This window comes from Sorex araneus, chromosome 8, assembly GCF_027595985.1.
Source record: "Sorex araneus isolate mSorAra2 chromosome 8, mSorAra2.pri, whole genome shotgun sequence".
NCBI classification, from domain to species: Eukaryota; Metazoa; Chordata; class Mammalia; order Eulipotyphla; family Soricidae; genus Sorex; species Sorex araneus.
The window spans coordinates 48,064,073-48,091,079 of NC_073309.1; the positions used below are offsets into that span (position 1 = coordinate 48,064,073).

General features: G+C 46.6%; 1 protein-coding gene across 1 annotated transcript in view; it reads right to left on the bottom strand.

Moving 5' to 3' along the window:
* LOC129406809 (nectin-2-like) overlaps window positions 1–26,674 on the bottom strand; it is a 70,822-nt gene extending 44,148 nt beyond the window's left edge. The window contains exons 1-3 of the mRNA XM_055145993.1: window positions 26,518–26,674; window positions 4,029–4,391; window positions 1,023–1,140 (exon numbers count right to left, since the gene is read on the bottom strand). Coding sequence (XP_055001968.1) covers window positions 1,023–1,140; window positions 4,029–4,391; window positions 26,518–26,596 — 560 coding nt within the window. The 5' untranslated portion in view covers window positions 26,597–26,674. The remainder of the gene's footprint in view (window positions 1–1,022; window positions 1,141–4,028; window positions 4,392–26,517) is intronic.
* Between the last annotated feature and the right edge of the window lie 333 nt (window positions 26,675–27,007).

Genomic DNA, 27,007 nt, shown 5'->3' on the forward strand with positions numbered 1-27,007 from the left:
GGACTTCTCAGTAAATAAAGGGATACCCCAAATGGAGAGTTCTCCAATTTTGCTGTATTTGTGCAAAAGAACGAGCCAGGTTTATTAAGCCATCTGGCAAATTTAAAATGGAGGTGGAGAGAAAACCGTGTTTCTTTAACTTGTTTTCTATAAGAATCAGATTCTAATTCTACAAAGGCGACTGAATAAATATATTCTAATCTTGGTTTAAAAGGTACCATCTTTGGATAATTTAGATAAATAAAACTTGATTAACTGACTGTAGGTAAGCAGCCTAGTCTATAAAGGAGAGTTGAAGTCAGAGGGTTACTGTGGAGAATGTCAGGTAGAGCTTCCTGAGGCCTCTTTTTATTTACTATCCTACCCTAGATGCCTCTAAGGGAAACAAAGAAGTTACAGAAGAACTTTGAGACATCAAGGCATACAATGTTTTGTTATGTCCTCAGGCTAAATGGTTGATGTTGTTCCTGGGGCTGAGCCCGGGTCTGCACACATGGGTGCCTGTCCACCATGAGCTGAGGTCCTGCCACAGGCAAGACAGTCCAATAGGGTCAGAGGGGACTCTCTCCATCCCTCTTCTTTTCCTTCCTTGCAGACCAACGGTGCATCCCCAGCCTCCTCCCTCAGACCCAGGAGTTCATCCCCAGTACCTCTTCCCTCAGACACTGGCACCCATCACAATGCCTCCTCCCTCAGACCCAGGAATCCATCCCCAGCCTCCTCTCTCAGACCCAGAAGTCCTTCCCCAGTGCCTTCTCCCTTAGATCCAGGAGTGCATGCTCAGACTTCCCCCTCACACCTGAAGGGTCCATCCTCAGCCTCCTCCCTTAGACCTTGGGCCCATGCTCCCAGCAACTTTCTCGGTATAGAAGCAGATCACCCCCTCCTCTTCCTCACTCTGGGTTCTGGGCAGCCAGGCCCTGTCCCCCAATAGAGGGGGGAGTTCATCCCTAGCCTCCCCACTCTGACCCAGAGTCCATTCCCAGCCTCCCCCCTCAGACCCGGATCAGCCCAGGACTCACGTGCTCCAGTCATAACTCTCAGGCTCTGGGTTGCTGCGGGCGTCACAGGTCAGGCTGGTCTCCCTGCGGCCCTGCTGCCCGATGTCATCATAGAGGGCAATAGAAACCTGGGGGGCGTCTGGTGGGGGGGACAGAGATGGGCTCAGGGACAAGAGCCCCAAGGGGGCCACACTTTGGAAGAGCCCCCACCCACATTTCCTACAGGCAGACACCAGGGGTAGCTGAGTCTGGTCGACATGACATAACTCTGGGTGCATTACGTGGTGTCCTGGAGAGGGTCAGAGTCTTGCTGTGTCCCTTTAGTGACCTGGGGACAGATGCCAAATGCGCTCATGTCCTTCAGGGGTGCAGATCCTGCTTTGCAGTGTCACGTGTTTGGGAATGTCTGCTCTGCTCCCTCCTGCCAGGGCCTGCACATGCAGCTGAGCGTGTCCCGGGAGTGGGGAAAGACAGGCTGTGAGCGGGTGTAGATGGCACTAGCTGGTCAGTGTAGACATGAGTCTGGATCCTCACTGTCCACACTGCCTGGCACCTGGCACAGTGTCCATGAAGCCCCTGACACACTATGCTCCTTGAAGAACCAAGAAGCAGGCAATCCCTGGAGTGTGTGTTGGACACTCCCAGGACACACACAGTGTGGGGGACGCTCAGGACAGGGCCCTGCTGTGACCCACATGTGGATGTTCCAGGGGCCTAATCTTGGGGCGCTAGTGGGGGTGAGGCTGTGTGGGGAGGACCAGGCAGATGGTGTTGGGGGCCGTGTAGACAGCCACGGGGCAGCGGGGAGGCAGCTGTGGGGCAGGTAGGCAGCCCCTGAACAGCTGGGCAGAGACCAGAGTGTTCTGTACCAGGATGGACAGTGTAGATCCTTCTCCTGCAGGGCCAGTGTAGACAGGGTAGGAAATGAATGGGGTCCATGGAGACAGGGTCTGAGCAATCAGTGTAGATGACACAGGGTACAGGGAGAACTCCCCTAGCTGAGGCCTAGACCACTGGTGTAGACCGTGGACAGTGTGTGGCCCAGGGAGCCAGTGTCAACCAGTGGCTAAACCCTTCTGCACCTACAGACCACTGAAAATAAAAATGTCACTAACCACTAAAAAATAAATAATAAACAAAATTTATAAAGTACTTTGTGTATTCATTATTAATTTTATTATCATAATAAAAATTCCATATTTATTTAACTTAAAACAGAAATCAAGCAGTAAATAAAAATGCTACTGACGAGTCCTAGTGAATTTTCCCGTGGTCCAGCAGGAAATTTCTGTGTATTGGCACCAGGCTGTGGACAGGGGTTAGGAAGCGCTGGTGGAGATGCTGGAAAGGGGCACGGGAACGAGCTGGTAGCCGAGCAGAGGGGGTGGTTGGGGCAGCAGTGTGCCAGAGTGGGCAGCGCAGGGCAGAGAGCAGCTGAGGCAGTGTGTATGGACTCTGCTGAAGGAGCAGGTGGAGACAGTGTGGGAATCAGTGTAGACAGCAGTCAGGGAGGCAACGGGGAACAGGAATATCTGTGACCTGAAAAGTTGGAGCAGACCGAAAAGATTGGTAGTGTTGGTGCTCAGATGTAGACAATGAGGGTTGGTGCAATGGCGGTGTCTGTGGCTCAGGTGTAGACCACGAGGGTTGGTGCGGTATGGGTGTCTGTGGCTCAGGTGTAGACAATGAGGGTTGAAGTGGTGATTTTAGTGTTGGGTCAAGACAGCGCTGCTGACACTGTGCTGGAGGCAGGGACTGAGCATGCGCATCTCTGTTCTCAGTGTTGACCTGAATCAACTCAGGGGAGTATGGGAAGCTAATCCAGGTCCTTAATCCGGTTCTGAATAGTGGCTCCCATCCAGGAAAAGAAAAGAAAGGAAAGGAAAGGAAAGAAAGAAAGAAAGAAAGAAAGAAAGAAAGAAAGAAAGAAAGAAAGAAAGAAAGAAAGAAAGAAAGAAAGAAAGAAAGAAAGAAAGAAAGAAAGAAAGAAAGAAAGAAAGAAAGAAAGAAAGAAAGAAAGAAAGAAAGAAAGAAAGAAAGAAAGAGAGAGAGAAAGAGAGAGAAAGAAAGAAAGAAAGAAAGAAAGAAAGAAAGAAAGAAAGAAAGAAAGAAAGAAAGAAAGAAAGAGAGAAAGAAAGAAAAAGAGAGAGAAAGAAAAAGAGAGAAAGAAAGAAAGAAAGAAAGAAAGAAAGAAAGAAAGAAAGAAAGAAAGAAAGAAAGAAAGAAAGAAAGAAAGAAAGAAAGAAAGAGAGAAAGAAAAAGAGAGAGAAAGAAAAAGAGAGAAAGAAAGAAAGAAAGAAAAGAAAGAAAGAAAGAAAGAAAGAAAGAAAGAAAGAAAGAAAGAAAGAAAGAAGAAAGAAAGAAAGAAAGAAAGAAAGAAAGAAAGAAAGAAAAAAAGGCCCCAACCAAAACACTCTCCAAGATTCCACGCAAGAACCAGGCCACAGCTGAGATGGACAAGGGACCACCAAGTGAATGATGCTTGGAGGGCTCGCTTGGGATGGGAGATGCGTGCTGAAAGTAGACTGTACACCAAACATGATGGCCACTTAATACCTGTATTGCAAACCATAACTCCCAAAAGGAGAGAGAGAGTAAAGGAGAATGTGCCTGCCACAGAGGCGAGGGGGCGCTGGGATGGGATGGGGGTGGTGGGAGGGGTACTGGGAACTTTAGTGGTGGAGAATGGGCACTGGTGGAGGGACCATTGTATGACAAACATAATCACAAAAATTTGTAAGTCTGTAACTGTACCTCACAATTACTCATTAAAAACTTAAAAAAAAATTAAAAGAACCAGGCCATTTCCTCTCTCCTGACCCACAACACCGGCCCCATCTGCACCCCCTGCCCCTCCATTGCTGCTTTACCGCCTTTGGTCTCTAACCCTTCCCCTTCTGAGACCTTTCTGCCCCTTCCTACCTGCTAGCTCCGCCCCTCCCTACCCACTAACCCCTCCCTACCCACTAGCCCCGCCCTCCCAGAAGCGACCACGCCCCCACATGAAGCCATGCCCCTCACACTCACAGAACACTCTGAGCCAGGTGCGGACACTCTCCATCTGGGACGTGCTGATGTGGATCTCGCAGGTGTAGTTGGCTTCGTCCCCAGGGCTCAAATCACTCATGGTCAGCGAGGCGTCCAGCAAATCCGCATCCATCCGGGTGGCCACGAAGTCCACACGGTCGGGCTCTGCGATGCTGGGGCCCCGGTGCCAGTGGAATTCGGCCACAATGCTGGGGTCCCCCAGCGGTTCCTGCCGCGTCCACCTTATATAAGTCATCCGTGGGGTTTCGGAGTCCAGAGGTTGCAGGTGACACGGCAGGGTCACGGTGCTGCCCAGGGAGCCATGCACCTCGGTGGGCGCCAGCACGACCACCTCCCTGGCCACTGTGGGAAAAACAGGGGAGAGGAGAGGGGCCCAGGCTGAAGGGGCTGCAGATCCTGGGACACAGATCTGGGTGGGGAGGAGCCCGGGGCTGTTCAGCTGAGTGGTCACTTGCAAGTCAGCAGGATGGAGTATGTGTGGGGGTGACAGCTAGTCAGCTGGGGCAGGATGAGGTGAGGGACGGGAATGGTGTACTCTGGGGTGCGTGGGCTGCTCTGTGCTGTGACCAGATTTTATATAACCAAGTTTACTACATTTTAAATTGTTAGAAAATATTGTGGTAAGGAATTCCATGGGGGCCGAAACTATTCGACAGTGTGAGTGCACTATCCTTGCACACAAGCTGACCTGGTTTTGATCCCTGGCATCCTATATGGTCCCCAGAGCACCACCAGGATTAATTCCTGAGTTCAGAGTCAGGATTGAACCCTAACATTGATGGGTGTGAGCCAACTTTAAGGAAAAAAAAGAAAAAGGAAAGAAGAAAGAAAATTCTATGTAGGAGGCAGAGCAATAGTACAAGGGCACTGGCCTTGCACGTGGCAGACCGTGTCTGGCCTTGCACGCTGGCACTCTGAGTCCACTGAGAGTCATCTCTGAGTACAGAGCCAGGATAGTCCCTCAGAAAACAAAAAATTCAGAGGATACAACAATAGTACAATGGGTAGGTTGTTTGCATGCAGCTGTCCTGAGTTCTATCCTGGCATCCCATATGGTCCCCTGAGCACCAACAGGAGTAACTTCTGAATGCAGAGCCAGGAGAAACTCAAGAACTGCCGGTATGGCCCAAAAGGGAATAAAATTCCATTTGGAGCTGGAGAGACAGTACAGCAAATAAGGCATTTGCATTCCATACAGCTGACTTGAGACAAACTCCAGCTCAGATATAATCCTTGGAGCACTGCCAGGAGTTATCTCTGAACACAGATTGAAGGAGTACACTCTGAGTATAGAGCCAGGAGTAAGCCCTGAGCACACAAGGTATTGTGACAAGGTGACCCCAAACTTACATTAAAAAAGAGGTGATTCCAGTAGAAATGACATCTGTACCTATATATTCATTGCAGCACTGTTCACAATAGCCAAAATATGGAAACAACCTGAGTGCCCTAAAACAGATGACTGGTTAAAGAAACTTTGGTAAATCCACACACTGGAATACTATGCAGCTGTTAGGAGAGATAATGTCATAAAAATTGCTTATAAATGGATAAACATGGAGAGTATCATGCTAAGTGAAATGGGTCAGAAAGAGAGGGACAGACATAGAGGGACTGCACTCATTTGTGGAGTATAAAATAACATCACATGAGGCTGACACCCAAGGACAGTAGATACAAGGGCCAGGGGGATTGCTCCGTAGCTGGAAGAGTGCTTCATGAGCAGAGGGGAGAAGGCAGATGGAATAGAGAAGGGATCTCTAAGAAAATGATGGCTGGAGGAATCAGTCGGGATGGGAGATGCATGCCAAAAGTAGATAATGGACCAAACATGATGACCTCTCAGTGTCTGTGTAGCAAGCCATAATGCCCAAAAGTAGAGAGAGAGTATGGGGTATATCGTCTGCCATGGAGGCAGGGGAGGGTGGGGAAAGGGGGGGTATACCCGGGATATTGGTGGTGGGGAATGTGCACTGGTGGAGGGATGGGTGTTTGATCATTGTGTGATAGTAACCCAAACACGAAAGCTTGTAACTATCTCACGGTGACTCAATGAAATTTAAAAAAAAATTGTTTTATTTGTTTTAAAAAGAGGTGACTCATAAAAGCGAGCTGAGAAACAGGATGGGACACTGGGAATGCAGCAGCCCGAGGACAGGAAGCCCCTAAGAATAACCCTGAGAATAACCTGATTTATAGACAAAGTAGCTGCCATACGTCATTCCAGTTGCCAAATTTTTAAAACCATTTAAGGCAAACCATGGACATCCTGCCTCTGTACTAAAATCATGCTTGCTTGCTTATAAAAACTCCCCAGGTTATGGCGTCAAACAGGATGTATGAGTGATAGCACAGCGGAAAGGCCTTGCATGTGGTTGACCTGGGTTCAATTCCTCTTCCCCTCTTGAACAGCCCAGCAAACTACGGAGAGATTCCCGCCTGCATGGCAGAGCCTGGCAAGCTACCCATGGTGTATTTGATATGCCAAAAACAGTAACAGGAAGTGTCACAATGGAGACATTAGTGGTGCCCGCTTGAGCAAACCAATGAGCAATAGGATGACAGTGAGTAGATTCAGGTCAGGGCTGTTGGGAGCACTGAGCCCCGTGCTCTCAGGCTGGGCAGTCCCTGCACGCTTATAGAGGCTCTTCTATTCAGTAAACAAGTGCACTGGAAACTTCTTAGGTAATATCTGACTCCAGAGTAGGACCCAAAACAAAAACAAGAAAGAAAGAGAGAGTGAAAGAGAGCTGTGCTGGAAAACTTCAGGTTTGTTCCTGAGCCTCTCTGGTCCTTTTCCTAGTTAGTGAAAAAGGATTGAGAATAGTGACCGCTCCCACAGTCAGGGCTGTTCCAGGGCTTCCCCCATCTCAGCCCTTAGTCTCCCAGCAGCTCCCTGAGCCAAGACCGGTCCAGCCCACACCTGTTCTTGCCAGAGGCCAGGACACGCCTCACCTCACTGCACCTCACTTTTGCTGTTTCTCTGACTTCTGGGCCTGGGAAGTGTGTCTCTCACCCCATCCCCCGTGGGTTCTCGGGGACACGCACACCCACAGGGCAGTGAGCGCTCACTCCCCCTGTGCTTTTGGGGGCCTGGGTGCAAGAGGAGCCAACACAGGCTGGGAGCAGCTGGGTGGGGGAAGAGGAAGCTGGTTTCATTTTCTGTTCCTCCTCTGGGAAACAGGGATGATTCTCTAAAGCTAAAAATAGGGCGACCCAGCACAGACAAAGAACGTAAAACTTTCAAGGTGCCCACAAACTGTTAGGACCGAGACCACACCTCAGTATTCAGAGAAAAAAAGAGTTCACGGGATTGCAAAACACACACCGAGACTACTATTCCAGCTAGCTGGGGCCGAGCTGTCCTGCCGAAGCAGGAGGCCAGAGCTCGACCCCGAGGGCTTACAGCAGAGGGTTTATACAGCCACTCTGGGCACACAGGCCTCAGGGGTAGGCACAGAGATAAACAATTCCAAAGGCAGAAATAACTTCAAACATTTGTTCAAAAATGAACAAAAGCATATAGGAAAAAACAGAAGTAACCTAAAATATTTCATAATGAACAGAAGCATACAGGAACAATATATCACTAAGACACGTGGCAGCTCACCAGACTGGCTGAGATGCAATGCAGAAGCCAACATATCTGGGTAACAAAACTATTAACACTGAAGCTGAACATGTAACAACATCTTAATCCCTCAGGCGAGGAACTAATATTTGCATGATGACATAAAATTTTCACTAATCTTCTGAGCAAATACTTTTTGATCATTCTTTTAGCTATTAATGGGTAATGCGCAAACAAAATAAATTATTGCATCCTCCCATGAGGACAAGTTTGATGGATGGTTGGAAAAATGGAGACAATGATGGAGGGAAGGTGACAGTGGTGGGTGGATGGCGTTGGAATGTGGAATGCCTGTAGCAAATGAGTTTCTCAATTTGTAAACCAGGGTGGTGTTTAAATAAGCGCGTGTGTGTGTGTGTGTGTGTGTGTGTGTGTGTGTGTTGTGGGGTGGGGAGAACACAAAGCCCTCTGCTCAAAGGGTCCAGAAACACCCCATGTGGTAACTTCCCTCAGAAAGTCTCTGAACCCCCTTCAAACTCTGCAAAAGATGCTCTGAGTGTCTTGAACTCACAGCCCTGCCCCGGGCTTTAGAGCACCTGGCGCCCAGCACCTGCTCATGATGTAGGCAGGGAGGGAGGAAAGGCCCCCTCCTAGGCAATGTCAGTGAGTCTCCTGGGAAGTAATAATATCAGTAGCCTTGAAGTTGCAGATGCCAAATTTACAGGAAAACAGGAACTGAGGCCTCATCTAGCCCCAGTAACAGACCCAGAGAAGGCCAGACCACAACTGAGGGGACAGACATCAGCAGAGGCAGGAACTGGTATCAAAAACTTGAGGGAGATTCATAGGAAACTTTGAAGCAGTCCCTGTGTGATAATACCTGATCAAACCACCACCTCTGGCAGAAAACTCCAGAACAAGGCAAGATGACCCGCCTAAGGGCAAAATACCATCTAAGGGTGCATTTCTCCTTTCCTTAATCCAACAGCCATTCAAACATTCATCCTAATTCTACTCCTAATAATATTAGTCATTTTGTGGGACACAGGGGTGGGGGTGATAGGGTGGCTGATAGGGTGGCTCCCTTGGGGACATCTTGCTATAGATCTCAGACTGCAGTGCCCAGGCCAGATTAGTCTTTCCTAACCCTACCAGAGTCCTAACCCAGTTGTTACTATTTGAGTCATGACAGAATTTTTCCATGACCATGCTCCTAACTTAGAGTATTATGGCAAGTATTTTGGCACTTGTCCTGGCCCGTTTTGATGCCAGGGTAGCTCACAGTTTGCCCTGGGTACATCCAGTCCCTCATCAGGACCCTACTTTTGGGGTGGTAGGAACTAAGGGCAACTGAGGCTTAAATAGAGAAAACAGATGCCCAGGAGTGAATATTATTCAGAGTCAGTTAACTCCCAAGTTACAAAGCATAGCATTAACTGGTCCTCCTGCGTCTGTACAAAAAGGACCTTGCTCTAACGTAACTATGCAGAGGACATAAGGAGAAGAGCAAAGCAATATAACACTTACAAATACAAATCCAGTGTCCTAGTAGGATCTGACCAAGTCAACAGAGTCTGATTTGGGGATAAAGGTGATTGCCCAGTTGGGGAAGCAGGGGACAGAAAAGAGGTTACAGATAAACAGAGGAATGGGAGTGCCTGGGGAATACTGTGATGGGTGTAACCCAATAAACGGAAACTCCCTGCACTCAGGGAGAAACAACAAAGCAATGTTATCCTACACAGAGTGACAAAGCCCCTGGGACTAGGATTGATGATTTCCAGATAGCTGTAGGGGTAGAACGGGGTGGGGGGGCGTGTCATTGATCCTGCCTGTGGGGGTGGCAGGGGTGGGGCGAGCAATGCGCAGGGCTGGGAGCTGGCGGGAGCCTGGGGTCCGAGCGCAGGAAAAGGGGTCACTTACGGGCTCTGGTGGGCGCCCAGGGCAGTAAGAGCAGAGGCAGCAGCAGAGTCAGGCCCGGCAGGGTCCTGGACCCGGCCATGCGGCGGGGGGGGGGGGGGGGGGGGGGTGAGGGGGGTGGTCCTAGCGGGCTGGAGCAGAATGGCCAGAGGTGTCCCTTCGCCCTCAGGGTGGTAACATCTCAGGCTTTAGTTCCCTCTGAGCAGGACCCCAGGGGCAGCTATTGTTTTAGGAAGCCCAAGGCTTCCTTATTTGCTCTAAAATAGCTAGTCCTGACATGCGCAGAAGGGGGTTGGAGGTGGGGAATTGATGTGAATTCAGGAAAACAAGGCACTCAATTCGTCCTAGTCCTGAAATTTTAATTAATATCTTATTATATACTAATAATAGGGACCAAGGGGTTGCATGTGGGCTTTGCATGCAAGAGGCTTGGGTTTGATCCCCAGCACCCCAATGATCCTCTAAGAATCGCCAGGAGCACCTCCTGAGTAAAAACTGGAGTGACCCCTGAACCCTAGAGGTGTGGACTGTAAACTGCCCACCCCACCCCAAAATGTGAAGAACCCTAAGAATGAGACAGTGGCTCAGAGAGGCTCCAGGAGTCCAGCCCAGGTCCTCAGCACAGTCCAGCAAGGTGGACTCTGCCGGTGCCCTTTACAGATCTGGACATTAAGCCTTAACGGCCAGTGACCTGCCCCCTCCCAGGGCAGGAAAGGTGCCAGCCAGTCTGAGATCCGGGCAACTGGGCTCCAAACCCATGTGACAGATCCCAAGAGAGCACGGCTCAGACAGCACCAGCTCCACCCACACGCTGATAAAGCTCATCCACCCCCACCCCTAAGAGAAGAGAACCACAGTGGGGGGGAGAGGAGGGCAGGCGGAGCTGAAGAGTGACCCCCAATGCCCTCATTCAGTTCCAAGGGAGAAAGCAAAGATTCCGTTTCCTGCATCCAAATCCTCACCTGAACCCACACATCTCGTCTCCCCAAACAGTGGCCCATGTGGAGGGAGTCCAGCCCTGCCTCCTGGGCTGAATTAGGAGTCCCGGGTGACCTGCCCGGGAGGGTGGTGGCCACCCTGTGAGTGAGGTAGACCTTGGCCTCCTGCCAGCATCTGTTCCCACTCACTGCTCAGACCCACCATGGGGGGAGCTATCCCTGCTGTCCCCACACCCAGGGCTCCACCTGGGTCTCACCCTGGCCCTCAGGGACCCCAGAGGAGCCGTCGGGCAGAAGAGCAGCTGGACCCTTGGACCTGAAAGAGACTGAAATGCCCCAATCACACAGTGACCAGACTTCAGCAGAGGCAGGAACTAGTATCAAAGACTTGAGGGAGATTCATAGGAAACTTTGAAGCAGTCCCTGTGTGATAATACCTGATAAAACCTGGCATCATCTCTGGCAGAAAACTCCAGACCAAGGTAAGATGACCCGCCTAAGGGCAAAATACCATATAGGGGTGCATTTCTCCTTTCCTTAATCCAACAACCATTTAAACATTCATCCTAATTCTACTCCTAATAATATTAGTCATTTTGTTTGGACACCGTAAGAGATACATCTAGCTGATAGGGTGGCTCCCCTGGGGACATCTTGCTATAGATCTCAGACTACAGTGCTCAGGCCAGATTAGTCTTTCCTAACCCTACCAGAGTCCTAGTCCAGTTGTTACTACTTGAGTCATGACAGAATTTTTCCATGACCATGCTCTTTTTTTTCTTTTTTTTGTCATTTATTTATTTATTTTTTATTAGTGAATCACCATGAGTTACAGTTACAAACTTATGAACTTTTATGTTTGCATTTTGTTTATATCCCTCCACCTGTGCTTAGACCCCTCCACCAATGTTCCCAGTATCCCTCCCATCCTCCCACCCCACCTCTGTGGCAGGGCATTCTCTTTTGTTCTCTCTCTCCTTTTGGGTGTTGTGGTTTGCAAGAGGCACTACGTGGCTATCGTGTTTGGTCTATACTCTATTTTCAGAGTGCATCTCCCATCCCGTGCGGGTCCTCAAACCACACTTTACCTGGTGTTCCCTTCTCTATGCGAGCTGCCCCTTCCTCCAGCATGTGGGGCCAGCTTCCAAGCCTTGGAGGCAACCTCCTGGTACTTATCTCTACTATTCTTGGGTGTTAGTCTCCTATTCTATTTTTTTATTTTATATTCCACAGATGAGTGCAATATTTCTATGTCTGTCTCTCTCTTTCTGACTCATTTCACGTAACATGATACTTTCCATGTTGATCCACTTACATGCAAATTTTATGGCTTCATCTTTTCTTTTTTTCTAATTTTTATTTATATTTACAAAGTTTGATAATCCATCCCTTCACCAGTGCCCATTCTCCACCACCAGTAAACCCAACATCCCTCCCACCCTCCCCAGTCCCATCTCCCCCCACCCCACACTGCCACTATGGCAGGGTATTCCCTTTTGTTCTCTCTCTCTGATTAGGTGTTGTGGCTTGCAATAAAGGTGTTCAGTCTCTAGTCTATATACGGCCCGCATCACCCTTCCCCCACATGACCTTCGACCACATTTTACTTGGTGTTCCCTTCTCTGAGTTGCCCAGAATGAGAGACCAACCTCCAAGCCATGGAGACAACCTGCTGGTACTTATTTCTACTATTGGGTGTTAGTCTTATAGTCTATTATTCTATATTCCACAGATGAGTGCAATCTTTCTATGTCTGTCTCTTTGTGACTCATTTCACTTAGCATGATACTTTCCATGCTGATCCACTTATATGCAAACATCATGACCTCATTTTTTTCTAACAGCTGCATAGTATTCCATTGTATAGATGTACCAGAGTTTCTTCAACCAGTCATCTGTTCCAGGGCACTCAGGTTTTTTCCAGATTCTGGCTATTGTAAACAGTGCTGCGATGAACATATAAGTGCAGATGTCATTTCGACTATAATTTTTGGCTTTTCTGGGATATATTCCCAGCAGTGGTATTGCTGGTATGACCATGCTCTTAACTTATAGTATTATGACAAGTATTTTGGCACTTGTCCTGGCCCGTTTCGATGCCAGGGTAGCTCACAGTTTGCCCTGGGTACAGCCAGTCCCTCGTCAGGACCCTACTTTTGGGGTGCTAGTGTTAAGTTGAAAGAAATTATATTGAGTTAAAATGATTGGAAGTCCACTCCTGACTTTTGTAACCATGCTTATGCCCCCAAACTGTATATTACAATGCACTATGCCTGAATCCTGTCACTTACATCCTGACATCTGCCTGTCAGTTGGGTTGGAATTCACGTATGTGCCTAACAGATAGGGACCCGCTCACAGAAGGAGTTGCTGAAAACAAGGAACCCAGATAGTGACTCCATTCCCACGGCCCAGCAGATAGTGACTCCAGCCCAGCAGATGGTGACTCCGGCCCAGCAGATAGTGACTCCAGCCCAGCAGATGGTGACTCAGGCCCAGCAGATAGTAACTCCAGACAAACCCCAGGTAGCGACTCCGCCCCTGACGCAGAGCCCAGATAGCGACTCTGGTCCCACAGCGTTACAGATAGTAACTCCTGACGCAGGGCAAGGAGATTGAAAGAATGTCTTCGGACACACGAATTCTAAGAAAGTGGCCCTGGACGAGGCTACGTGACAAACGTGACTGACCCAGAGGACTCAAGCCCTATAAAAAGGCTGCCCTAGCTAGCACAAATCGCTGCATCTACTAGGGGTGCAGCCCCAGCATGTTGGTCTGAAATAAACTTTTGTCTTGCAAGACTGGCCCGTCTCTGCTTCTTGCGGCTCCGGACCCAACACTAGGAACTAAGGGGAAACTGAGGCTTAAATCGAGAAAACAGATGCCCAGGAGTGAGTATTATTCAGAGTCAGTTAACTCCCAAGTTACAAAGCATAGCATTAACTGGTCTTCCTGCGTCTGTACAAAAAGGACCTTGCTCTAACATAACCATGCAAAGGGCATAAGGAGAAGAGAAAAGCAATATTACACTTACAAATACAAATCCAGTGTCCTAGTAGGATCTGACCAAGTCAACACAGTCTGATTTGGGGATAAAGGTGATTGCCCAGTTGGGGAAGCAGAGCACAGAGAAGGGGTTACAGATAAACTGAAGAATGTGAGTGCCTGGGGAATACTGTGATGGGTGTAATCCAATAAACCTAAACTCCCTGCAGTCAGGGAGAAACAACAAAGCAATGTTCTCCTACACAGAGTGACAAAGCCCCTGGGACTAGGATTGATGGTTTCCAGATGGCTGTAGGGGTAGCCCCCGGGCCATTGATCCTGCCTGTGGGCACGGCAGGGGTGAGGCAAGCACTGCACAGGGCTGGGATCAGGCAGGAGCCTGGGGTCTGAGCGCAGGAAAAGGGGTCACTTACCGGCTCTGGTGGGTTTCCAGGGTGATAAGAGCAGAGGCGGCAGCAGAGTCAGGCCAGGCAGGGTCCTGGACCGGGCCATGCGGGGGGGGGGGGGGTTGGGGGGGGTCCTAGCAGGCTGGAGCAGAGGTGTCCCTTCGCCCTCGGGGCCCCTCTTTAGTTCCCTCTGAGCAGAAACCCAGGGACAGCTGCTGCTGTCAGAACCAGATGCTGAACAGTTACAAGCTATTAGAGGGACTGTTGGCCAACCCCAGTGGTCTTTGGGCACAGCTTCCTTATTGGCTCTGAGCCAGCTGTGCAGCTACATTCCTGACATGCGCACTATCGAGGGTGGGGGTAAAGAATCGTGGAAAATTCAAAATTCCCATCATCAATCCAAGAGAACAGGCCACTTTCTTGATTTTTTCTTTATTTACGGGGCAGGTGGTAGGACTCTGCACCAGACTGTTTTCACTTAGGGTGCCCAAATGGGGGCAGGTGAGAACCCTCCCCGCCCCAAAGGACCCAGCCCTGGCACACACACACACATACCTCTTGGAGAGCCCAGTAAGCTACTGAGAGTATCCCACCCGCCCGCACGGGCAGAGCCTGGCAAGTTCCCCTTAGCATATTCGATATGCCAAAAATAGTAATGATAGGTCTCATTGCCCTGACCCTGAAAGAGCCTCTAATCATTAGGAAAGATGAGTAAGGATAGGCTGCTAAAATCTCAGGGCTGGGAGGAATAGAGACGTTACTGATGCCCGCTAGAGTAAATCAATGAGCAATGGGGTGACAGTGTTACAGTAATACAGTGGGGGGCAGGTAGTGAGGTAATTATTCAGGGACGATATGGGATCCTGGTCATGGAACCCTGGTTTGTCCCAGGCAAGGGAAACTCGCTAATCACTAGACTATCTCTCTGGCTCTGGCTCTGAGACACGGGCATTTTGTCATGCTGGAAACTGGAACCAAGCTTGCTTGCTTGCTTTCTCTCCTTTTTTTTCTCCCATACCCAGCGGTGCTCAGAGATCATTCTGGCAGTGCTCAGGAACCCTGTGTGGTTACAGAGATTGAACCCAACTCAGCCTTGTGGAGAAGGCGCCCTCCCCGCTGTGCTGTCACTCCAGCCCTGAGACCCCCAGTTCTTAGCATCCACTGATCCTCCCCAGCAGCCACAGTCTGGGGCTCCCCACAGGCAGGATCCAAGCTCCTGTGAGCAACTTGCTTCCCCCCTTGGAGCCTCAATTTTCTCTTCCTGTTCATTTGGTGAGGGGTAGGGAGATGAGGAGGTGGGGGCCACACCCAGCTTTATGCAGGGTATATACGTGCTGTGCTCTCGCTCTCTGACCTCAATACCATCAAGTCTGGAAGGGCTGATGGTAAGGAACCAGCAGAGCAGAAGACAGACAGACACAGAAAGAGAAACAGACAGAACTACAGAGAGATCCAAAGAAGATATGGTGAGAGCAATAGTGCAGAGGGCAGAGAACAAGCTTTGGGTGCAGAAGGCCTGAATTCATAATTCATTTTCAGGTACATCTGGTCCCTTGAGCACCCCTAGGACTCACCTCCAAGTATTGAGCTCAAGCACTGAGCACTCAGCACTGCCTCGTGTGCCCAGAAACCAACAACCAAACAGTAAAGAGGGACTGCACCGTGAGGAGCGCCTGGGCCTGTGTTCTGGGGTTCCCTGGGTGTTGCTTGGGGATCAGGCTGTACGGGTCCAGGCCAGAGGCCCAGTGAGAGGCGACTGTGAGGTCCAGGCAGGAGGTGGGGGCTCCTTCTTGGCGGCGGGCAGGGTGTGGGGATTGAAGGGATTGGTTTGATTCTCTGTTCTGGGCTTTTGTTCTGTTTGGCTTTTGCCTCCCTCACTGGTCCTCAAGACAGCTCCCAGCTCTGTGCTCATGCGTCGCTCCCAGTAAATCTCAGGGACCATGAGGTGCTGGGAATTGGACCAGAGTCAGCCTCAGTCAAGACAAGAGCCTTCACCTGGCTCCAACTCTCTCTCCAGTCCCTCCAGTGAGTCTGGGGGGCAGAGCCCCAGTGTTTGCTGACAGATAGTTTGTGGTAAGAGAGAACCCCCCCTTTTTCTGCAGGGATGTTCAGGGTCTGGGGTGAGGGAGAAGCTGATTGTGGGAAAGCTGTGAGCAACGGCTTTGGGGACCACATGAAAGCACAAAGGGCAGGTTTAGTCCTGAACAGGTGGCAGTGAACATGCACACAGACAAACACAGAGACAGACATGCATCAAACACATACATACATGTACACAAAGGCACACACAGACATGCACAGAACAATAGAATCTTTAGATCTTGTGAGGTTTGGATTTCCCTCCAGGATGATCAGGAAGTTGTATAAGAAGCTCAGGCTCACTTTCTCACTCTTATCTGCTTGGAATTTGTGTTTTACTTGGTTCTCACTCTTATTATTTTCTCTCCTTCCCGCCCCCGTGACTGTAGCTGTGGGGGCAGCTCCCACACCCAACTCTAGTGCTCACACATGATTATCTGTGTGCTCACTGGGGTCCACCAGGCCCACTGACCCTGGACCCTGTGGAACATGAGGGACTTTTCTTGGGAGCAGCAGCCATCCCTGCTGTCCACCATGGGCCCTTCTGCAGAGCCAGTTATGGACCAAGAGAACAAAACGCACCTGAAAAGCCTAGAATATTCTTCCCTTCCGGCCTCTCTCGGCATGGCTGTTGTGTGGGGTTCACTGGAAGGTGGTTATTCTGGCCCCAAAGGGCATCATGTACTTGTGTGTGAGTCGGGAGAGGGGTGACACCCCAGGTGCTAGGACTGAGCCTGTTGGTAAGAGGTGAGGGGGCCAGACATGGACCCCTGCTCCCCAATTCTCATGCTCCCCCAGACAGATTTCATAGGGAGCTTGAAGTCATCCATAGAGCACTTATTTAGGAGCCAGGAAGTAGCCAGACATGGATGCAGGTGCGGCTGGAGTGTGACAGCAGGTCTCTTCGTGCAGGATTCCCAGGGTCCTCAATATTTTCAACAATGAAATTATTGAGTATAAAGATGCTCAGACTCAGAGTTGGAAAGTAGAAAAGTTTATCAGAAAGTAGAAGAGAATAAAAGGAGATCACCAAGTGGGGAGGATTTGTACAGGACTAAGTTTACTATGGCTCTTTTTCTGGGGTTTTTAGAGAAAAACCGGGTTTTTGGTTTACAGGGAATGCAGGGAAGTTCAAGATAAGGGTTTTCCTGTAGGCCCTTTTATATGAAAATTGGTGTCTTGGCGAGTGTCACAAGGATGCAAGGATTCAACAATTCTTGTCACCCTTCTGCCTCAGATATTTCCCACTATCTTAGCCTCCCTTTGGCCCAAGCTTTGGGGCAGAATTTTATGATGAACTATTGTGAACTCCTGGCTTTTAAGAAAAGCTCAGGAATTTGCAGGAGGTCAAAATGGACATGGGCCAGCAAAAAAAAAGGGGGGGGGGTGGACTGTTCACAGCAGCTGGTAAGGCTAAACTTAGGCTTCCTCTTTCAGCAGTAAAAAGCATCAGGAGGGGCCCGAGTGATAGTATAGCGGGTAGGGCGTTTGCCTTGCACGTGGCCCACCCGGGCTCGATTCCCAGCATCACCTATGGTCCCCTGAGAACTTCCAGGGGCAGTTCCTGAGTGCAGAGCCAGGAGTAACCCCTGTGCATCACGGGTGTGACCCAAAAAGCAAACAGATAAAAAAAAAGCAACAGGAAATGGGCTTCATGGAGCTCACACATGTTCTCTTTGTTTTGCCTCATTTTTGCTTTCAAACTTCCTAGGAAAAGAGAAAGTAGAGAGTCTCCCCATAAGAAGTGCAGCTGCTGTTGGTCTGTTCAAAGAACAGAAAGAACATGTGGAATGAGGTCACATAATTCATAAAAATATGATTATTGAAGTTACATGATTCATGATGAACAGCTCTGTGTGATTAGGGTTGTAAACACCCTAATTAATCATCCTGTCAGTGCCCACTTTGAGAGGCCCTGACACCTCATCTCCTAACATTTATGTAATTTCCTTATATTTATCATTGGCCCACCTATCTGTTGGTCTGGCCATCTATCTTAAACAAATAAAGGGGGCCCAGAGGGACAAACTTTAAGAACAATTTTTTTGTTTTGTTTTGCCTCTTTCATGATTTTATTTCCCTCCCTCCAAGTCCCTCCCTCTCTTTTTTCTAGTCCCTCCTGGGCCAGGGAGTCTTGGGGTTCTTGAGCTTTGGGGTCTCTGGGTTTGGCCATCTTTGTGCAGTTTCCTGAGGTGCCATGACCAACTGCCTGGCGCCAATGTATTTCAGCGTTTGCTCCTTGGAAGCGTTTTCCATGTGGGATCCCCTGGATCCTTTCATACCTGGGCCCCAGCAGTCCCCGGGGCTGACCTACTTGCGCCCTGTCGGGCAGAGGGAAGGAAAGAAGAAAAAGGGAATAAAGAAATAGAGATAGAAAGGAAGGAAAGGAGAAAAAGAGAAAGGGCATAAGGAAATATAGAGAGAAAGAAGAAGAAACATAGATAAGGAAGAAGTAAAAGAGAAAGGAAGGAAGAAAGAAGAAATATAAGAAATATAGATAAGGAAGGAAGAAGAAAAAAGAGAAGGGGAGAAGAAATATAGATAAGGAAGGAAGAAGAAAAGGAGAAAGGGAGAAAGAAGAAGAAACATAGATAAGGAAGGAAGAAGAAAAAAGAGAAAGGGAGAAAGAAGAAATATAGAGAAGGGAAAAGAAGAAAAAGAAAGAAAGGGAGAAAGAAAGATAAATAAAGAAAGAAATGGAAAAGAAGAAAAAGGAGAAAGGGAGAAAAGAAATAAAGAATAAATAAAGGAAGAAAAAGGGGCAATGGGCAATTCTGTAACTTCTCAGCAGGATGCCTATGTTGACACTTTGAACTCTCTAACAGAAGCAGCTGGTCTGCCCTTAAAGGAAGAGATAATAAGATGCCTCCTTGAGAGGATACAAAAGTATTGTCATTGGTTTAAGCCAAAAAATACAGAACAATTCAATCTAGATTTATGGGTAAAAATAGGGAGAGAACTGTGTCATGCACAGAAAAATGGAGATTTGATCCCAGCAAAGGAATGGAGGGCGTACAATTGCATTACTGGCACCCTGAATTTTTCACAGTTTGACTTTGAGTATGAGGAACCTTCTCTCTCATCTCATACTACTCTCTCTACTGATTCATCAGCTCCTTCGTCTTCTCATACTACTCTTTCCACTAATTCATCAAATTCTAAGGCAACTTACCGGGAAACTCCTGTTAGAGGAGAAAAGTGGGGAAGAATCTTTGATAGCATCTGTCTTATCTGGTGAATCATATCAAATTGATGATTCACCTGCCCAGTCTGAGTCTGACAGCGTCAAGTCAGTCACAGAAAATTCGGTTTTAAAAGAGGATGTAAACTCCCAAGAGTTCAGAAAAGTTAATGAAAAATTAGATAAATTAATTAGACAAATGAAGTACCTTGAGATGTACCATCCTTCTGAAAGAAAGATAATGCCTACTGAACAGGGTATCACTGATCCTGACTCGTTCGCAGTTCCTTCCCCTCAATTATATAAGAATAGGGAAGAGAAATCTCTGTGTCGCCATTTTAATTTTACTCCTGAGTTGCATTCTCTGATGCAAAAATGTGAAGCTCCTTTATATAAAACAAAGTTGAGTCAACAGCCTGCTCAGTTTATGACTTTTCCAGTTGTTTGTAATCCTGATATAGAAAGAAAAAGACAGGCAGGGGAATATGAGCCTGTTCCTTTTAAGTTTCTTTCCTCGCTTAAGCAAGCTGTGACCACCTATGGTGTTACTTCTAACTATTTGCTAGCCCTTCTAGAAAATTTTGCAGAAGCTAATACTATAATTCCGTTTGATTGGCAAACTGTTGCGAAGGCAGTGTTAGAAAATTCTCAATATGTACAATTTAAATCCTGGTGGAGAGAAGAGGCTGAGAAATTTGCTAGAATTAAAACACCAAAACAAGTTGATAACACTATAAACCAGATTTTAGGCACTGGCAAGTGGGCTTTAGTGGAAGAACAAGTCCGTTTAGAGGCAAACGTTTTAGAAGCTGTTAATAAGACCTGTCTAAAGGCGTGGCGTTATCTTGAGACCTCTGCAAAACGTACTGTCATTCACAAAAATCTTTCAGGAAGCAAATGAACTTTACACAGATTTTTTCCCAGACTCCAAGATTCTCTTGAAAAGGCTATACCTGATGAAGGCCTTCGTGAAATGCTTATGCTAACTTTAGCGGTGGAAAATGCTACAGCAGACTGCAAAAAGGCAATTCAAACTGCTAAGCTAATGGGAAAAAACTCTCTGAATGATTTTATTAAAGTATGTAGGGAAGTGGGAACACCAACCCATCAGACACAAATAATAGCCGCTGCTTTTAAAAGAGTAAACCAGATAAAATGTTACGGCTGTGGAGTTTGGGGACATCTCAGACGAAATTGTACAAGTATTAACTCTAGAATGAGAAAAGAACCAGGCGTCTGTAGAAAATGTAGGAAGGGGAAGCATTGGGCCAATGAATGCCATTACAAAAGAAAAAAAGTTAGAAAAGATAATGAGCCATCGGGAAACGGGAGTCAGGGCTCCACCCAGGGCCCCTTCAACAATACGGGAAATCTACAGAAAAGTCTATCAAGAGTTCTTCATCCCCTACCATGATAACAATCAATAAACCAAAAGGCATTAGCAATAAATTGTACACAGACCTTGTAAGAGCAACAGAGGGAAGTGTAGCAGCTGATATTTCAGTTTTACAGGATTTGTTTCTGACTCCTAATAAAATTTATAACATTCCAACTAATGTTTATGGCCCCCTTCCAAAAGGAACAGCAGGATTGATCTTAGGGAGAAGTAGTATGACTCTGCGAGGTGTTAATGTACAAGTGGGACTCATTGACAGTGATTTTGTGAATGAAATCTCAATTATAGTCACTGTCCAAGCGGATATTAGAATATTAAAAGGGGAACGTATTGCTCAACTGCTTTTGCTTCCGTGTATACTAGGAAAAAATACAGGCATAAAAAGAAAGTGATTTTGGAAGTACTGATGCAGAAATATTTTGGGCAAAAAAGATTACTGATGATAAGCCTACTTTGGTTATGACCTTTGAGGATGGAACAAGACTGGAGGGTATGTTAGATTCAGGTGCTGATGTTACTGTTGTCGCCTCCCATCATTGGCCTAAAGTTTGGCAAAAGCGTTGTGTGGACGTTACTTTTTCTGGTATGGGTGTGGTCACTGATGTTCAACAGAGTGTGCAGGCTCTTCGTTGTAGTGATCCTGATGGAGACACGGCAGTCATCTAGCCATCTATTGCTCCAATAGCTATCACCCCATGGGGATGAGATTTGTTGCAACATATGGCCCCCAAACTTGGTGTGAAATATATTAAAGAAAAAGAGGTGTCTCAGCAATCGCCTTTTTAATTTGGGCTGCTGTTCGAAGAACAGCTCTCTCAATAGTCTGGAAAAAGGTTCAGCCTGTTTGGGTTGAGCAGTGGCCCTTAACAAAAGAAAAACTTAAGGCTTTAAATGAATTAGTTACAGAACAGTTTGAATTGGGACATATTGTTTTCAGTTCTAGTCCCTGGAATTCACCAGTATTTGTTATCAAGAAAAAGACTGGTAAATGGCGAATGTTAAGTGATCTAAGAAAAGTTAATGACTGCATGGAACCAATGGGCCCTTTGCAAATGGGCCTACCTAATTTAGCCATTATTCCAAAGCAATGGAATATTATTATAATTGATCTAAAGGATTGTTTCTATACCATCCCTTTGAGAGAAGAGGATAGAGAAAAATTGCCTTTACTGTGCCTTCCTTAAATAGTGAAACTCCTGCTAAAAGATATCACTGGACTGTTTTGCCTCAAGGGATGATGAATAGTCCCACGATGTGTCAGTATTTTGTTAATCAACCACTGGATATAATTAGGGCACAGTACCCTGACGTCAAAATTATTCACTATATGGATGATATTCTTATCACTGCTCCACCTCATATAAATTTGCAAAGGGTTTATGAGGCTGTAACTTATGAACTAGAGTTATGGGGTTTAAAAATTGCACAGGACAAAATTCAACGTCAGGTTCCTTGGGAATTTTTGGGACAAATAATATGGGAGAGTAGAATTACACCTCAAAAGGTCCAAATTCGGAGAGATAAATTAAGAACTTTAAATGACTTTCAAAAACTATTAGGAAATATAAATTGGCTACGGCCTTCTTTGGGTATTGTAACCTATGCCCTACAAAATTTGTTTCAAACATTGGAAGGTGATCCCTCTTTAAACAGTCCAAGGCAACTTAGCCTGGCAGCTGAAAAGGAATTAGAAATAATTGAAGAAATTGTTAATAAGGCTCAGCTGGATAGAATTGACTCTTCAGAAAGTTTAAATCTGATAGTGTTGCATACTTCACATTCTCTTATTGGGATTTTGGTACAAGGAACTAATATTGTGGAATGGAGTTTTTTATGTAACAAGCCTAGTAAAACATTGGTTACTTATGTAAATAAAATATCTCAGATAATTTTTAATTTTTTTTTTTTTTGCTTTTTGGGTCACACCCAGCGATGCTCAGGGGTTACTCCTGGCTTTGCACTCAGGAATTGCTCCCGGCAGTGCTTGGGGGACCATATGGGATGCCGGGGATCGAACCTGGGTCGGCCGCGTGCAAGGCAAACGCCCTACCCGCTGTGCTATCGCTCCGGCCCCTCAGATAATTTTTAAAGGAAGAAGAAGAACTAGACAATTAATAGGGAACGATCCTACTGAAAATATTGTACCATTGACTAATGAGCAAATTCAGGAGCTGTAGGAAATTGATGTAGATTGGCAAATTGCCTGCACTGATTATCTGGGCAAAATTCACAACTTTCCAAAGCAAAAGATATTTCAATTTCTTAAGTTTGCACTGTTCACATTGAATTTTTTGAATTGCTCTGATGAAATGACATCGGCGGGAAAACATTGGAAAATTCAGGATAGCTCAGAAGAAATAAGCTCTAATAGAATTAAAAATGATTTAGATAAAATTAATCAGAGATGTAAGGTCCTTTACAGGGACCCAGTCTCTGGGAGTTGGATGCCAGGCCAGGTGGAAAGGTGGGGCCAAGGTTTTGCTTTTATTTCAGCAAACAGAAACCACTTTTGGTGTTCTACAAAGAGACTAAAACTTCTCAGTGAATAATGGATAGCAAATGAAAAAACTGCAGTGTGGATTCCTTTTTCATGAATTTTGGCCTGCTTTGTAAAAACAGAAGTGCTTCTCTTATTTTCTTTTTGGATCCAATTCTACAAGCAAGAGACAGGCTAGTTGGACTGAAAATGGGGGATAATCCCAATGGGCCGACAGGGAAATTTTTACCCTGGGGACTGCCCTTTCTTTCTCTGTCCATCAGTTTTTTTCTCTGGTTCTTGGAGGGTCAGAATCAGGATCAGGTATGTATGAATGCACATGCATGTGATTCTGTTGTCTTTCTGTATGTCTGTCTGTGTTAAGTGTTTAAATATTGAAGTCAGATTGAAATCAAAAGTGGCAATCCTACTCCAAAAAATTTTTTAAAGTGTGAGTGTTTTTTGGAGCTTATTAAGAGTTGTAAAATTAGAGCATGAAACCAAGGTAAAAACTGTTAAAGATTGATATAAAAGGTTCATGATTTAAAATATCTAAAGCATAAGAACTATTAAATGAGCCGCTAAGAGAGACTTGATATAACTGTGTATGAAATAGGTTCAAAAGATATTGGTTTATTTTAAGAGATAACAGGTTTATTATAAGAAACTGGATGATATTCCATGCATATTTTATTGGGACATTTATGAAGTTTGAGAAGGAGGAAATTTCTAATTTTACTTATGGATGCCGGTGATTCTTCTGAGAGAAGTATCTGATAACAGGAGTACTTCGACAGTTACTGATTGTGGAAAAACCTGGACTGTGAAGTTCATCCAAAAATAGCATGAAAGTGTTGTTTTTGAACTAACTAATAGAGACTAATTGATCTTCGTTGACAAATGTCTCTGAACCAGGACTGGAACTGAAATATTGCTTAATGTGTATAAACTCTGTATTATAAAATGAAAAACAATTTCTGCAAAATAAGGTTAGATTTTCTTAAGATTTTCTTGAGGTATTACCTGAAAGATTTATGAAAATGTTTGTATTATTTACTACTGGTCATTTTAAACAAAAAAGGGGGAAATGTTGGTATACAACATCCCATAATCTCAGGCCTAGCTAGGCCTGGATGTAAACGACGGTTTATGTTTTTGTCACTGTAACTTTAAATAACTGTTATTGTTCCCGTTGGTTAATTTGCATATTCAGCTTATGTGGCTGAATATAATTGGTTTGTACGTTAACCTAGTAAATAAAAGGACGTTGAACAGACTGCTCTCTGGCAGGCCATAACACAAAACCTCCGGAGGCAGTCCTGTGATCCTCCCAAAAAAAATGTATATTTCTTGTGCGAGTAAAATGCCTCTGACCGTCGGTAAAATTGCAACATTGTTGCAACAGTTTCTTTTTTTAAAAATTAATTTATTTTATTGAATCACCATGTGGACAGTTACAAAGTTTTCAGGCTTATGTCTCAGTTATACAATGCTCAAACACCCGTCCCTTCACCAGTGCACATATTCCACCAGCAAAAACCCGAGTATAACACCCACCCGATCCCTCCACCCCCGCCTGCGTAGCTGATAAATTTCACTTTACTTTCTCTTTACCTTGATTACATTCCATATTTCAACACAAAACTCACTTTTGTTGTTGGAGTTTCCCCCCAAAAAACAGCCCTGCTCACAAGGAAGCATTTGATAATTAGTTTTCCATTGCTGAGAATGAAGAGATATCAAATTGCGGCCATGCGGTTTGGGAGTTCTGTATTTCAGTATTTTAGTAACTAAGTCCAGGGAGATTTATGTTAGAAATTGCATCATTTCTCTTCCTGGGGCAGCATGGGGCTATGGTTTAGTTCACAGTCTAGAGACATTTCTGCAAGCAGCTGCTGGTACAAAAAGTAGTCTAGTTGGCCTCTGGATCGTGGTCGACCAGCATCAGAGGGGCCAAACAAACGTGTGGCCACCAGGGTCGCATCTCGGTGGAGAGCTAACAAATAAGTTTCTTAATTTGTAAACCAGGGTGGTGTTTAAATAAGCATGTGTGTGTTTTGTGGGGTGGGGAGAACACAAAACCCTCTGCTCAACAATTCCAGAAACACTCCAAGTGGTAACTTCCCTCAGAAAGACTCTGAACCCCCTTCAAACTCTGCAAAAGATGCTCTGAGTGTCTTGAACTCACAGCCCCGTCCTGGGCTTTAGAGCACCTGGCACCCAGCACCTGCTCATGATGTAGGCAGGGAGGGAGGGAAGACCCCTTCCTAGGCAATGTCAGTGAGTCTCCTGGGAAGTAATAATATCAGTAGCCTTGAAGTTACAGAGCCAAATTTACAGGAAAACAGGAACTGAGGCCTCATCTAGCCCCAGTAACAGACCCAGAGAAGGCCAGACCACCACTGAGGGGACAGACTTCAGCAGAGGCAGGAACTAGTATCAAAGACTTGAGGGAGATTCACAGGAAACTTTGAAGCTGTCCCTTTGTGATCAAATCACCACCTCTGACAGAAAACTCCAGACCAAGGCAAGATGACCCGCCTAAGGGCGAATTACCATCTAAGGGTGCATTTCTCCTTTCCTTAATCCAACAGCCATTCAAACATTCATCCAAATTCTACTCCTTAATAATATTAGCCATTTGTGTGGACACAGTAAGAGATACATCAAGCTAATAGGACGTTTCCCCTGGGGACATCTTGCTATAGATCTCAGACTACAGTGCTCAGGCCAGATTAGTTTTTCCTAACCCTACCAGAGTCCTAGTTCAGTTGTTACATTTTGGATCATGACAGAATTTGTCCATGACCATGGTCCTAACTTATAGTATTATGGCAAGTATTATGGCACTTGTCCTGGCCTGTTTCGATGGCAGGGTAGCTCACAGTTTGCCCTGGATACATCCAGTCCCTCGTCAGGACCCTGCTTTTGGGGTTCTAGGAACTAAGGGCAACTGAGGCTTAAATAAAGAAAACAGATGCCCAGGAGTGAATATTATTCAGAGTCAGTTAACTCCCAAGTTATAAAAGCATAGCATTAACTGGTCTTCCTGCATCTGTACAGAAAGAACATTGCTCTAACGTAACTATGCAGAGGACGTAAGGAGAAGAGCAAAGCAATATTACACTTACAAATACAAATCCAGTGTCCTAGTAGGACCTGACCAAGTCAACAGAGTCTGATTTGGGAATAAAGGTGATTGCCCAGTTGGGGAAGAAGAGCACAAAGAAGAGGTTACAGACAAAGAGAGGAATGTGAGTGCCTGGGGAATACGGTGATGGGTGTAGCCCAATAAACCGAAACTCCCTGCAATCAGGGAGAACAACAAAGCAATGTTATCCTACACAGAGTGACAAAGTCCCTGGGACTAGTATTGATGATTTCTAGGTGGTTGTAGGGGTAGCCCGAGGGCTATTGATCCTGCTTGTGGGAGCGGCAGGTGTGGGGTGAGCTCTGCACAGGACTGGGTGCAGGTGGGAGCCTGGGGTCTGAACGCAGGAGAAGGGGTGACTTACTGGCTCTGGTGGGTGTCCAGGGCGGTAAGAGCAGAGGTAGCAGCAGAGTCAGGCTTCGCAGGGTCCCGGTCCAGGCCATGTGAGAAAGTGTGTGTGTGGGGGGGAGGGTCCTAGCGGGCTGGAGCAGGGTGGCCAGAGGTGTCCTTCATCCTCGGGGTCCTAACATCTCGCTCTGCAGGACCTCAGGGGCAGCTGCTGCTGGAGGAACCAGACGCCTCACAGTGAAAAGCTGTTGGAGAAACACTAGCCAGACCCCAATAGTCTCCTCCCACAGCTTCCTTATTAGGCTGGAGACAGCTACATTCCTGACATACGCAATAGCTGGGAGGGACTGGGCAGATGGGAAGAGAGGGGAGAATTGAATCCAAGAGAACAGGCCACTTGTGCATTCCCCGGAAATCTCTCCGGCCCGCAGAGAGACAACAGTGGAAAGCGCTCCTAATTGGGTGGGTTCTATTGTTGGGTCTGGAGCCGCAAGAAGCAGAGACGG